Source organism: Vombatus ursinus, unplaced genomic scaffold (assembly GCF_900497805.2).
Source record: "Vombatus ursinus unplaced genomic scaffold, bare-nosed wombat genome assembly UNPS02009994.1, whole genome shotgun sequence".
In the NCBI taxonomy this organism is placed as follows: Eukaryota; Metazoa; Chordata; class Mammalia; order Diprotodontia; family Vombatidae; genus Vombatus; species Vombatus ursinus.
In genome coordinates this window covers 5,719,470-5,734,077 of record NW_020949772.1, presented here as the reverse complement: position 1 = coordinate 5,734,077, position 14,608 = coordinate 5,719,470, and the positions used below count along the sequence as shown (strand labels likewise).

The 14,608-nt window shown below is 44.3% G+C and overlaps 1 protein-coding gene across 1 annotated transcript in view; it reads left to right on the top strand.

Annotated features, from left to right (window-relative positions):
• LOC114036811 overlaps positions 1 to 14,608 on the top strand; it is an 85,405-nt gene that overhangs the window by 17,788 nt on the left and 53,009 nt on the right. Inside the window, exons 9-15 of the mRNA XM_027853516.1 lie at positions 882 to 947; positions 1,915 to 2,049; positions 2,766 to 2,843; positions 5,293 to 5,373; positions 6,745 to 6,856; positions 10,257 to 10,363; positions 14,312 to 14,468. Coding sequence (XP_027709317.1) covers positions 882 to 947; positions 1,915 to 2,049; positions 2,766 to 2,843; positions 5,293 to 5,373; positions 6,745 to 6,856; positions 10,257 to 10,363; positions 14,312 to 14,468 — 736 coding nt within the window. The remainder of the gene's footprint in view (positions 1 to 881; positions 948 to 1,914; positions 2,050 to 2,765; positions 2,844 to 5,292; positions 5,374 to 6,744; positions 6,857 to 10,256; positions 10,364 to 14,311; positions 14,469 to 14,608) is intronic.

Sequence of the window (14,608 nt, the reverse complement as noted above, 5' to 3'; positions counted from 1 at the left end):
ACTTGCAAAGTGCTTTCCAAATATTATCTTAATTGATTTTAACAACAACTCTCTGAGACAGATGCTGTTATTAGCCCCATTTTACATTTATTTTATTTTATTTTATTTTTTGGCAAGGCAATTGGGGTTAAGTGACTTGCCCAGGGTCACACAGTTAGTAAGTGTTAAATGTCTGGTCTGAGACTGGATTTAAACTCAGGTCCTCTTGACTCCAGAGCCAGCACTCTATCCATTGCGCCACCTAGCCATTTTATTGGTGAGGCAACAAAGGCAGACAGAGGTTAAGTAACTTGCTCACACAGCTAGTAATTGCCTGAGGCTGGAGTCAGGTCTTCCTGACTCCAACACACTCAGTCAAAGGAGATAACCATTGTAAAGTGCATTTCAAGGTGAGCTGTTGTCATCATCTTCATCACCTTCCTCCTCCTGGTGCAGCCCAACAGTAGCACTCTGACCTGGGAGGGCTGAGAAGAGGGTCATATGAGAGGATTGACCTGGAAGAGAGTTGCCAGTTGCCAAGGGTTCTACCAGTATAAACGAATAACAGTGTAATAAGCATAGGATGAAGAAGGAAATGTGTGGAGATAGGTTCTTTCTCACAACCAACCAGCGTCGGTTGCAGCTCTTCCTTGGAAGCTCACTGTCTTTTGCCGTCATAACTGGTGTCTGTTTTGTATGGGTGTGGATGAGTGCCAATCTCCCAGAATGCCCACGTGCTCGTGTCTGATGGGCTCAGGTGGGCAGAGAGGAAAGGATGGCCTAGAGAGCTGCCTCAGGTGCCACAGTTTGTAAAACAGAGACGGGCTTTCTCTTGGAAGAGAGAAAACATGATTCTGCAATGCAGTGTAGACCCACCAAGGTGACTGTTTTTGTCTTCCCAGGCTTTGTCGTACCCCGAGTGACCTATGAGGAGTCAACTGCCTTAGACAAGTTCATCCATGGCACAGGTACTTTATCGTGATGCTTTCTGTATGCTCATAGAAACACATTGGTTCCATCCAACTGAAAGTTCTGCCGGAAGCTGAAAAGAAAGTGATTCTCGATGGGAGACTTGGAAACGTCTCTTTCCAGATAGAATATAAACTCCTTGAGGGCAAGAACATTTTCATGTTGCCTGTCTCCTCAGCACCTAACCCAGTGCCTGGCACGTAGTAGGTATTTAATAAATGCTCGTTGATGCATTGATGGGTAAAAATATAACTTTAGAACTTTATTGAATATGTTGGTTTGGTGAAAAGCTATAAGCTACTCTTGCCCCATGAAAGAGATGTGGGAATATGAGGGTAGAATGTGGCCTACCCCTTCTGATGTAAGTTTGACTTAACTAGTTTTCTCTATCATAAGGAAAGGTTTATTTGGAAGGCTTTCCTGGGGAGTGACTTGTGGAAAAAACAGAAGGTGTCAGTTACACATGAAATAAACAGAAGGATGCAGATTGAGGGTTAGAGGGCCTGGGTACAAATACGGGCAGTGATTTGCTACTTGGGTAACTTTTGGCCAATCCCTTCCCTTCCCTGTTCCCTCCTCTGTAAAGCTGCACCTGAGAGCTCCAGGGGCCCTCCAGGTCCATGACGTGTGTGGCTCTGACCTCTGTGGGCCTTGTTTCCATATCTGTAACATGATGACCGGGGAGGGCCCCTCAACTCTCCCTCTCTGCTCCTCTGAAGTCAACCCCCACATTCTTCAGAGAAGATCACCATCCCTTAGGGCTGGCTGCAGTTCTTTTCACTGACCTTTTTTGCTTTTTATTTTCACCATTTAAAATAGTGACTTAACGTGGTGATAGCTAAGTCACTTAGACTTTCAGTGACATTATTGGATTTGATGAGAGAGGCTCTTTCTGTTTCTCTTGGATCTAACTGTGCTCAGAGGAGAGTCTGCAGCTCAGAGGACTGACTGTGGGTTTGTTTACAGACATACTTCTTCATCCCGGGCCATCATTCAAATATGTGAACTTGGAAGAGCATTATACTTTCAGGTGGAATGAGAGAACAATCACTGCATTCAATGTCAAAGTCATCCGGGCAAAAATTCATGCACACCAGCAAGGTAGTACATGGCGAGGCAGAGAATTTGGTTTTTCATTTGGAGTCTTTTTTCCCTTGTCTTTGGGATACCTCTCATTAAAACAGGCCAGATGTGTTTCCTGCATGTACTTATGACTTCATCCAAGATAGAGAGGTATGAAATCTATTTTGGAGATTTCAAATATAATTATAAATGATTGACCTTGGTCCCAAAGAAGAGAGGAGAAAATCTGTTATTTCTCAGCCTTCTTTGTGGAGGTGAAGACTTTGGGTGTGGAATGTCATATATACTCCTAGATTCGGTTTGTGTGTTGGTTAGTTTTTTGTTTTGTTTTGTTTTGTTTTTGGGGATGAGGCAGTTAGGGTTAAGTGACTTGCCCAGAGTCACACAGCTAGTGAGTGTTATGTATCTGAGGTCGCATTTGAACTCAGGTACTCCTGACTCCAGGGCTGGTGCTCTGTGCACTGTACCACCTAGCTGCCCCATCTGTGTTGGTTAGTTTTGCAGACTGCTTCCCTCCCCCTTTCTTTTTCATTCTTTGTTCCAAGGGATGCCTCTGGGGAAGGTCAGGATGCATTTGGGGGAAGGAGAAAGATGTATTTGGAAATTGAGGTGATAGAAAAGCAGAAATCAACAAAAATGTTTAAGATAAAATACATTTCTAAGAAGTCCATTGTTTCCCATGGGGGAATTAACAGTACTTGTTATATTTGTTGTTGTTGCTGTTTTATTTCTAGGATTATTGACACAGAGATTTAAAGTAACATTTTTAAGCTTTAATGCTAAAGACAGCCCAGAACGATCTGGAAACCCAGGTAAGGTGGTTATACTTGAATTCCTCTGGTGAAAAAAATGAAGAATTGATGTTTTAAAAAAATTCCTATCCCTCTTCCCCACAAGCCTGCAAATCAGCCAGCCCTTTCATTTCTCTGTAGTTTGTAAAGTTGGCCTGGGAGGGGTAGCTTGGCAGTGCATAGCAGCTACATTCTGGTTCAGTAACCCTGGGCAAGTCACATGAGGGCTCAGAGCCCTAGGGGATTCCTCTGTGGTAGAGGGAGCAGAGAAAGCGCAATCTGCCCAGGGAGAGACCAACGAGTTTAACCTCTCTATTTCAATACAGACGAGAACTTGAGACCCAGAAGGGACAAGTAACTTGCTCAAGGTCACACAGGTGACATGTGGCAGAGCCAAGCCCCTGACTATAAGTCCAACGGTCTTCCCACGGCTTTCGGAGTGAACATTAAACCCCTCTCCCAGCTCTCAAAAAACCCCGCCATCGTGAGGATTGCGGAAGTGGATTTGAAAATAGTCAAGCAAGAGACGTTGGTCTCTTACAACACTGCGGAAGCCACGGGTCCCTCCAATCCATATGACAAATATGGTTATCATTTTGTTTTGTATTTAAATTATTTTTTAAATTTTAAATTTTTTAAATTTAAATTTGTATTTAAAGTATTTAAATTAAAAAAAATTCTCCATTGAGATAATATATGCTTTATATATCATATCTATTATATCTACTTTATTGGAGTACTAGCAATGAATTCAAGTCTTTCTTCTTTATTTAATGATCAATGTTTTAACAGAAATTGTGGTTCTTACCTGTTAGGAAATATAAGCTTTTCAAGAAGTGGAACAAGCTATAGATGGATTTTTTTTTATGAGCTAATAAAATTATATACCGTCTGTTGCTTGACTATTTTCAAATCCACTTCCGCAATCCTCACAATGGTGGGGTTTTTTGAGAGCTGGGAGAGGGGTTTAATGTTCACTCCGAAAGCCGTGGGAAGACCGTTGGACTTATAGTCAGGGGGTCCCTTGGCTCTGCCACATGTCACCTGTGTGACCTTGAGCAAGTTACTTGTCCCTTCTGGGTCTCAAGTTCTCGTCTGTATTGAAATAGAGAGGTTAAACTCGTTGGTCTCTCAGACCCTTTCCAGCCCTAACCTTTGACTCTATCTATGGCCCTCTGTCTAGTTCACTAAGAGGTTTATTTTGCATTACAGAGAATAATAATCCCAAATGGGGGCAGGTGCCGCCAGGCTGGAGAGCCTGAAAGTGGGGCTTGGGAGGGATTGTGTCTCTGATCCAAGGATTGACCTCCCTAAGCAGGTGATGACAACAGCGTTGTCACGTTCATGAATGTCAGGCCGGGGAGGGCAGGGTGCTGAATACACCAAGATCACGGGCTCTCTCCTTATACAAGCCACGTGTGGAGAGGCGCTGTGAAGGGGAAAAGGCACTGACCTGAGTCAGGAAGACCTGGGTTCAGATTCCTCCTCTGCATGACCCTGGGCAGTGTACTTCACCTCTCTGGGTCTCAGTTTCCACTGGACTCAATGACTTCTAAGATCTATGCTCCCATGAACCGACCAAGTGATGGAGGGATTGTGTTTTGCAGTGGGGGCGCAAGTCCCAGCCCGGATGAAATGAGAGATCCTTGAATAATAACCATGTCTCTAGTGTACTTCCCCAACATTATCTCACTGGATCCTTGCAACAACCCTGGCAGGAAAGTGTGGTTATGATCTCCATTTTACAATTGAGGAAACTGAGGCAGGCAGAAGTGAAGTAACTTGTGCAAGGTCACACAGCTAGTAAGGGTCTGAGGCTGGATTTGAATTCAGGAAGATGAGTTTTCATGGCCCCAGGCCTGTGCCACCTAGCTAACTCAAGTATAATGATAACAACCCACATTTCCATAGCCCTTTCCTTACAACATCCCTGCCAGGTAGGTGCTATCATGGTCTCCATTTTACAAATGAGGAAACTGAGGCAAACAAAGGTTAAGTGGCTTGCCCAGGGTCACACAGCTAGTAAGGGTTTGAGGCTGGATTTGAACTCAGGTCGTCCTGACCCCAGATCCAGTGGTCTCTCCCCCTTGTCTATCACATGGGTACCTCTGATGCAGGCTGTCCCCTTCGAAGCCTTAGAAGAGAGATCCATGAGTTGCTGAGGTTGAAAAAGTTCCTCACTGGTTGGCCAGCCTCCCAGCAGGTATCCAGCCCATTCATTGGATGCCTGTCTCACTGCTCTGTTCAGCTCATGCCTCCGACCCTTGAACATCCGTGGCTGGCTCTTTCCTTTTGGCTTCACGTGCTCCCTTTGTGTTGTTGCTTGAGGCAGCACTCTGTGTCATGGAAGTGCAAGGATGGCTTGGTGCCGATGCCCCCAGAAGGCCCTTCTAAATCCATGGCTCTAGAATAATCTTACCAGAAGAAAAGCCTGTTAAGCCTCCCTCGTTGTGTGTGTGCCTGTGTCTAGGTCACCTTCCTGGCAAGCCTGTGAGAGCCCTAAATCTCAGAAGTGTTAACAATATCACCACTTTAAACCTTTGGCGGCCAGGTAAGCGTGACTTGTTTGTTATCATTAATTCAGTTCTAGGTTATAATTAGAGGCAGCTTTGTTCTCTGATTCAGACAGATCAATAAAACCCATCGCCCTTTTACTTTGGCTTGTGCAGTTTATTCCCTAGGGTCTTCGATGGTGTTTGGAGTCATTGGGATGGTTCCTCCTGCCAAGCTGGCCTGCTCAGTGTTCCCGATTTCATTTCCTACCTCCCTGCTTTTGCACAGGCAGTCCCTCATGCCTGGAGTGCTCTCTTTCCTCACCAGCACCTTGTAGGACTCCTATCTCTTCTTAGTGTTAAGCTCAACTACCACTTCCTTCATTTCTCTACCTGTTAGGTCCTTCTCCCCTCGACTCAGTGTACTGATTTTGTATTCATCCTGAATTTACTTTTCTGTAAATACCAAGATAGAGAGATGTGAGCATCTATTTTGGATATTTGAAATATAATTATAAATGGTTGACCTTGGTCCCAGAAAAGAGAGGAGAAAATCTATCTGCCTGCCTTCTTTGCGGAGGTAGGGGTCTATGTGTGTGGACCATCGCATATACTCCAGACTCCATTTGTCTGGTGGTTACTTGGTTAGTTGGAGGAGAGGATTGGTCAATGAATAAATCAACTCTTTAGCATTTATTAAATGCCTACTATTTATTAAATGCCAGGCACCGTGTTGGTGCTGGGGATGTACAAAGACAAAATTGAGATAGTCTCTGCCCTCAGGGAGCCTTCATTCTAGTGAAAGATACAAATATATAAGCAGATAATAAAAGTGATACATGGACCTGCCTTTAGAGTAGGAATTGTTTTGTTTTTTGTATTTGTATCCCCCATGCTTAGCACATAGTAAGTATTTAATAAATGCTTGTTAATTGAGTGACTGATTATCTGTATACATGTTTTCATCCTTCAATAGAATGCAAACTCCTTCGGGCAGGGGTTATTTGAATTTTATCTTTGTATCCCCAGCACTGAACACAGTGCTTGGCACATAGTGGCAGGCACTTAATTGGTGCTTATTGATCGATTGATTATCAAGATTTGGTTCAGAAGGGGGCAGAAGGAGGCCTCCTGGATTCTGACACCATGTCTGTCATGTGGGTGCCGCCTGCACTGGGGCCATCCCTTATTGGGAAGAGGGGCCCGGCCCTGTCTGTCCTGGTTACTGCCCTCTGCTGGCAGAGCCCGCGTCCTTGGAGAAGGCCCAATGTGGCATCCCAGCTGATATGCCCAGGCACAAGTTCTTTGGATTCGTGGGGGAGGCACCATATTTGGAAAAATCTGGAACCTTGTTTCTCCTTAAGAGAAATGCCAATGAAAGCTTGTGCGGAATAAAGTCTCTCTGTCTTACCGGTGCCTTTGTTTTGTAGTTGGCAGGGGTCTGTGCACGGGAGTAGAAACCACCCCGGTCTTATTTGGAGAAGATGCTGTAACTGGATGCCTCTTGGAGCTTGGCATTGATGAAAACTGTACCCAGCTCAGGTGAGCAGGGACGTCAGCGCATTTTGGGCGGCTGGCTGAGGAGTCATTCAGAAGTGTTGATGTGAAACAAGGCTGGATTTGGAGGCTGAGGGGCTCAGTCCTAGTTCAGTCCTAGTTCTACTTGGGTGCCTTTCTGGGCCTCAGTTTCCTCATCTGTAAAATGAAGAGATTGTACTAGATGACCCCAAGGTCCCTTCTGGCTCCAGGTCTGTAAGCCTCTGTCACAAAACCAAAGTCCGTCTGAAACATAACCAAGCTGAAAGCAATCATGGCCTCCGAGGCAGACACACATTGGTAGAGCAGTTTGTTGGTGCTTCTGGCTTCAGATAAATCAGATCTGTTTGCTGGGAATAAAGCCAGCCATTGTAGCCATCTTCAGACAAAGCCTCCTTTTGGTAATGGTCACATCGGTGGCGCCGACCTTCCTGCTGGGCTTGCCAGGGCCCTCCTGGGGGCATGGCTGGTGTCTGTGCAGAGAATCATAGCCATGTGCCATGTCTAATGGAGACTGTCCACATGCCTTTATCTGTGAGTACCTTTCCCAGAGGCTGGCACTGAGGCTACAGGGAGTTTCCCCAAAGACGAGGGTGGGGAAGGAAAAGATTGGCTTTGAATGGAAGGAGAGCTGGGGCACAGGCGGCTGTATGCTGGGTCCAGAGTCCAAGTCATGTCACTGTGAATAATGCAGAGGTCTACCCACCCACTCACTCACTAGGCCTGGGTGTACTGAAGGAAGGGAGGAGCACATTAAGAGGTCTCTATCACCATTTGGGGCAGCTAGGTGGCGCCATAGTGCACAGAGCACCCGGCCTGGAGTCAGGAGGACCTGAGTTCAAACATGGTTTCAGATACTTCGTAGCTGTGTGACCCTGGGCAAATCACTGAACCCTGTTTGCCTCAGTTTCCTCATCTGTAAAATGGTCTGGAGAAGGAAATGGCAAAGCACTCCGGTATCTTTGCCAAGAAAACCCCAAATGGGGCCACAAAGAGTCGGAAATGACATAACAACAACAACAACATACTTTTGGAGCTCCAAGCTCACCTGGAATGGCCCATCTCTGCCTGCTGGCTCATTCTGGTTCGTTTGCCAATGACGTGTCTTTTGCTTATATGCCAGAAAGCATAAAGGCCTTCTAAAGACATATTGTCCAACACTATTCATTCTCTTTCTCGCCAGATCTGCCCCTCTTCCCAGTTTCTCCGTTTCTCTTGATAGCCTCAGTTTCCTCCTTTGTAAAACGTGAAGAGTAGATCAAGTAACCTGTGAGCTCCCTTCAAGTGCTAACGTTCCGTGCTCTGTTTTCGAGGTCTTTTCCAGTTCTAGCATCCTGTGTCATAAGGTGCCCTGCCTCTCTGGGTCAGTGTTCTAACATTCTCCATTTGCAATCACTCCACGTTTACCTTTGACTCCTCCCTCACCCTCACTCCCTATGTCCAAGCATGTTCTACTACAAGTATCTATCCCCTCCCCTCCTAGTGGACCATCCCTTGTAATAAAAACAAAAGTGAAAGAACATTCACAAGCAGTTTCACAAAACTGAATCAGCTGAATCTGACGGTGCCCGATGCCCTCTGCAAAAAAGGTGCCCATGTGCATTTTCTCATGTCTGCTTTGGGGCCTAACTTGACCATTGTACCCAGCTCAAGAATATTTTTTCTACCCATTCCTTCCTTTCTTTTTTGTTTTTTTGGCTAGGCAATGGGGTTAAGTGACTTGCCGGGGGTCACACAGATAGTAAGTGTCAAATGTCTGAGGCCAGATTTGAACTCAGGTCCTCCTGACTCCAGGGCTGGCACTCTATCCACTGTGCCACCTAGCTGCCCCCTATTCCTTCCTTTCTACTCACAATGCTAACACTTCCTTTCCTTCTCTTATGCTCTCTCCCTTGGACTCTTTCCAAGAGTTAGTTATAGCTTCTTAAAAATTAGTCTCCTGTCTTGCAGGCTTTCTGCTTTCTGATTAATCCATTCATCATTCACCCTGATGCTCAAGTTATCTTCTGGATGCCTGAGTCTAGTCATGCTACTTTTTAACTCAAGCGCCGTCAGTAACTCCCTATTGTCTCTATGACAAAATTCCAACTCCTCAGACTGGCATTTAAGATACTCCACAGTCTGACTTCTAATTACTCCTCTTGGCTCATTTCATGACCCTGTGCTAAAGCCAAACTGGATTAGCCATTGTCCCCCAGTCCCAGCTCTGGTGCCCTCCCCTATCTCTGCCCAGCTCCAGGGCCCCTGGCTTTGGAATGCCTGCCCTGAACACTCTCAGCCAGGTCTCAGCTGAAAGTTAACCCTCTCTCTGTAAATCTTTCATTGATTTTTTCCTTTCTTCTTAATGATATAAAATATCAGTATTTATATGTATAAAAGTATGTATTTTATTGATGTCACAATCACATTCTAACTTGTATTACAGTTCTTTGTATAGCCTCATTTCCGTTTCTAGAGTATAAAATAAGGAAGGGCAGAGACACTGTTGGTAGCTCTGGGGCCTAGTGGGAGCCTCCACACAACTGGCACTCAGAGAGGCAGCTTGGTATAGTGGAAAGAGCAGGAGGCCTGGGATCACTAAGCCCCGAGTTTGAATCCTGCCTCAGACGTTTACTTGCTGTGTGACTCTGGGCTCCCTACCTTAGTTTTCTTCTGTAAAGTGGAGAAAATAATACCTACTTCACCAGGTTGTTTTAAAGAAAGTACTTTACAAAGCACTTGAGGAATGTGAGTGATTTTCATGAATACATATTTTCTCCAGGTCTGTCAATAGGGAAACCCAGCCAACTCCTAATGCCATCATCATCCCCATCATCATTATCATAATAACTGACATTGATATGGTGCTTTCAGTTTTGCAGATCACTTTACATACATTGTTTCATTCGAACCTCACAATAACCTTGTGAGATACAGTGCTTCAGGTGTTACTATATCCTTTTGACACACACAGATGTGAGGCTAGCAAGTATTAGAGGCAGAATCTGAACCCATGTCTTCCAGGCTTCAGAAGTTCAGCACTCCATCCACTGTACCAGAGTTTCTCAACTTAGTTATGAGAAGCTTGTCAAGGAGCTTCAGGAAAAATTTGGTAAATAACATTATCTTATTGAAATTAATTAGTCTATTTTACTCCTTATGTGCATATGCAAGGTAAACTTGAAAATCCTTTTCCATTCAGATTGACTAAGGGGTATGTGGAAGGCTTACCGAAAACCTCAGGGTACGTGAACTGGCGAAGTTTGGGACTTTCTGGGGAACCCCACCCAAGTTGTTGCTCCCCAAGAAAAATAGTTAAGATACTTAAGCAATTAGTGATTAAATCCAGTACTTAAACTGATCAAATAAGACTGGAGTCTAGGGTCCTTTGGCTCCGAGATAATAAATGCTTTAATCTCTTTTGCAGGGAAGAGGTTACTAACAGACTTAATTCATTAGTACAAGCTACTCATGTGGCCAAGAGAGGCAACTCAGACTATCAGAACCTTCTTGATGGCTGGCTGGAAATAATATGTAAGTTAAAGACCTCCTGGCTGTTTCTAGCATAAGACACTCCATGTGCAGACTGTATACTTTCCCTCTGGCTGTCCCTGTACCTGGAATGTTCTCCCTCTCATCTCCGCCTCCTGGTTTCCCTGGCCTCCTTCAAGTCTCAGCTAAAATCCCACCTTCTGCAAGAAGCCTGTCCCAATCCCCCCAGTGCCTTCCCTCTGCTAATTATCTCCAGTTTATCCTGTCTATAATACTTTGTTGTTTGCATGTTGTTTCTCTCCCTGAAAGCAGTGACTAGTTTTTACCTTCTTTTGTATCCTCAGCACTTAGCATAGTACCTGGCACATAGTAAGTGCTTAATAAATACACGTCAGACTGTGAAATAGCATAAATATGTGAACTGCCATTTGTAGCTTTTGAATCATGCTTCCTTTATACTTTGTGTAGCCAATTGGTTGAGATGGACAAGATGGCTACAAGCCAAGACTAAAGTGAAAGAAGCGTTGGTATAAGATTTTGTTCATGGATGATTATGTACTCAGTGCAGCCTCTGAGGCTAAGATGCAACAGAGTATGGATGGATTCTTGTGCTAATTTTAGCCTGATAATTAACACCAAGAAAACAGGTTCTCCACCATCCATACATGGAACCATTGGTTACAGCAAATGGAGAAATTTTGAATGCTGTGGATAAGTTCACTTACTTTCCAAGGTTATCCACATAGATGATGAGGTTGATGCACACATTGCTGGAGCTAGTTAAGTACTTGGGAAGCTCTGAAGGAAAGTATGGGAGAGAAGAGGTGTTAGACTGTCTACCAAACTGAAGGTCTACAGAGGTGCTGTGCTGACCTCATTGTTGTATGCCTATGAAACCTCCATTTGAATCATCTAAGGAAGACCCTGGAGATCACCTGGCAAGATAAGGTACCAGACACAGAGGTCTTTTCTTGAGCTGAGCTGCCGAGCATTCAAACTCTACTGCAGAGAGTGCAACTCCAATGGGCTGGCCATGTAGCCCAAATGCCAAATGCACATTTGCCTACAAGACCATTTTGTAGAGAACTTGCACAAGGCAAGCAGTCATACAGAGGTCAGAAGAAGCAATACAAGGACACTCTCAAGGTCTGTCTGAAGAATTTTAGTATTGATTGTGTGACATAGGAGATTCTGTTAAAAGACTGTTCAGCATGGCGTTCCCTCGTCCAAGAAGGTGCCATGCTTTATGAGCAAAGCAGAATTGCGGCAGCTCAAAAGAAATGTGAGATGTGCAAATTTAGAGCCATCTCCACTCCAAATGTCCCTGTGCCCGACCTGTGGTAGAGCCTTCTGAGCTCGTATCGGTCTGATCAGCCACAATCGGACACATTGTACAGTGACCTCGGCATAGTAATATCCCACTCTTGTGTCACAGATCTAGGGCAGAGTGAGAAGGAAACCTGCTCTTAGGAGTGATCCCAGGTAGGGAGGCCGTGGGTGATGTACAGAGAAAAGAGGAAGTTCAGAAGCCACCAGCAGCAGGGCCGCAGTTCAGCCCCAAAGCTCAGAGCTTCCAGCATCTAGTCAAGCATATAGAAGAACAGCCAAGGCAGGAATGCTAGACCCAAGGGAAGCCTAGAACTTTGCTGCTCAGAGCCAGCAGAGCTTTCCAACTGGCTGAGAGGGGTGGAGTCCAGCAACATCCACTACTACTCAGATCCAAACCCAGGTCAGAAGCTTGCAGAGCTCAGACCACAGGGTAGCAATCAGATTTTGTTTTGGGCCAACCACTTGGAGAATACTGAAAGCTTGCAGCTCTCCAGCCTGAGATATCCCTGAGATCCTAGGATAACACAATACTCAGTACCTCAAGAAAGCAGCAACAGAACTACCCCAGACCTTCCCTCCAGAAATGCACAGAACCCAGCCCTGACATCAAGTCTACAGTCAGGAAGTAGGCTGAAGAATGAGCAAACAAGAGACAAACTCCACCATAACGAGCTATTATGGTGGCAGAGATGCTCAAGAAATAGATGCAGAAGAGAATGACTCCACAACATATGTAACAGAACATCAGAAAAAACACGGGTTAGTCATAAAAGTGACTAGAATTTCTAGAAGAGATGGAGCAAGAGTTTTAAAAAAAAAGATTTAAAAAAAATTTTAATAAATGGAATGAGAACACTTGAGGGAAAAAAGAAAAAGAAATGAGAGTTTATGGAAGAAAGAATTGGAAAGGGAATTTATGGCTCAACACACAAGGTTTAGCAGCTACTTTCTTAAAGGAGCAGAGATCTTGGAATATGTTAGAAGGTCAAACGGTCAAGGATCTGGGCTTACAGCCAAGAACAACTTTCTGATCAAAACTGAGTATAATCCTACAGGGCAAAAAAAATCCCCCCAAATCCAAAAGGATCTTTAATGAAGTAGAGGACTTCCAAGCATTCCAGATGAAAAGACCAGAGCTACAGAGAAACTTTGAACTACCAACACAGGAGTGAAAAGAAACCTAGAAAGGTAAACACAAATGAATAATGACAAGCAACTAAACAAACTGCTTACATTCAGATTTGGGGAAATGATACACGTGTCCTCTCTGGTCCCTGTTATCATCAGGGTTCACAGAGGGAGTTCTGTTTGACACGGCCAGGGAGCGGTTCTGTTATATGTTGATCTTAAGAATGGAGAGGGGAAGAGGAGCACAAGGGGACGTGGGAGGCGAGGAAGGAAAGGAAGATTGGGAAAATTATCTTACATAATGAGGGTGCACAAGTAGACATCTGTACAAATGAGGAGAGGGTGGGAGGAAGCAGCTGATAGCCTGAACCTCTCTCTCTTCTGCACTGGTCAAAGAAGGAAGAGTATACACATAGAAAGCTGGGTACAATTTCACTCAATAGTAATATAAGAAGGAAAGGGAAAAGGGGGAAGGGAAATTAGAGGGAGAGTAGATTAAGAGAGTGATTCATCTGGTCCTAAGCAAAATTAATTCTAAGGACGTACAAAAATATTTATAGCTCTTTTTGAGGTGGCAAAGAATGGGAACCTGAGGGGGGTGCCCATAAATTGGGGAATGAATGAATAATTTATGGTTTATAAATGTGATGGAATACTATTATGCCAGGCAGCTGGTGGCACAGTGGAGAGAGTGCTGAGCCGGAGTCAGGAAATCCTGAGTTCAAATCTAGCCTCAGACACATTCTAGCTCTGTGACCCTGGGCAAGTCACTTCACCTCTGTTTGCCTCAGTTTTCTCAACTATAAAATGGGCATAATAATAGCACCTATATTCCAGGGTGGTTGTGAGAATAAAATGAGATAATATTTGTAAAAAAGTGCTTAGCATAGTCCCTGGCACATGGTAGGCATTATATAAATGCTTAATCCTTTCCCCTTCCTTCTGAATGTAATGACCAACCAGGATTCCAGAGGAGTGGTGATGAAATGTGAAGGACTCAGAATGAGACATGTATTTTTTTTGGATATGCCGATGTGGAAATTTGTTTTGATTCGCTATACACGTTTGGAGTGGGTTTTGTTTTTCTTGTGTTCTCAGCAGAGGGACATGGGGAGTAGTTGGGATGGAATGATGAGAAAGTAGATCTTGGCTGATTAAAACAAGTAAAATATTTTTAAAAAATAGCACATAGCTCACGGGGTTGTTGAGAGGATTACATGTAATAATGCACATTAAATACTTTTCAAATCTTTAAAGAAAAAAAAAAAGAAAAGACAAACGTGATCCTATGGTTTTCTACTCTTTTCTATGAGATGTGTATCAGCCCTGATACACATCTGGCAGCCCTGGGGATGGTTAGTTACTGTTATCTTTTTTTTAATGGATTAGTCTTGGTTTTAGTCAGTCTTTGTACATGGGAATTTTGCTATCTCATGATTCTGAATTTTTAATATTATCAGGTTCAAGCTGCATTGTAGGGAGAATGTTTTGCATCATTTCCCCCAAAGGCATAACTTGTCATTGTTCTTACAGGGAGAGATGGACCTTCTCCCGGGGACAGTCTCCATCTTGGAGACATAAAAGGCATCTGCCCGGATGTGCCTGCCATGATGACTATTCACTTCCTTATTTCTAACGGCGGTAATTTGGAAGGGATTCCTCAGGATATGATGCTTGGCACAGAGGTCAGGTGAGCTACTTGGCGTTGCGTTAATGGGAGCAGGGGAAGCCTCAGGTCCCCTGGCAGTGACAGTGGCAAAGGCTGCCCCTTATGAAGACAAAGACTTAGCAGTGTGATGGATGGACCTCTTTATTGCAATGATGGGTCAT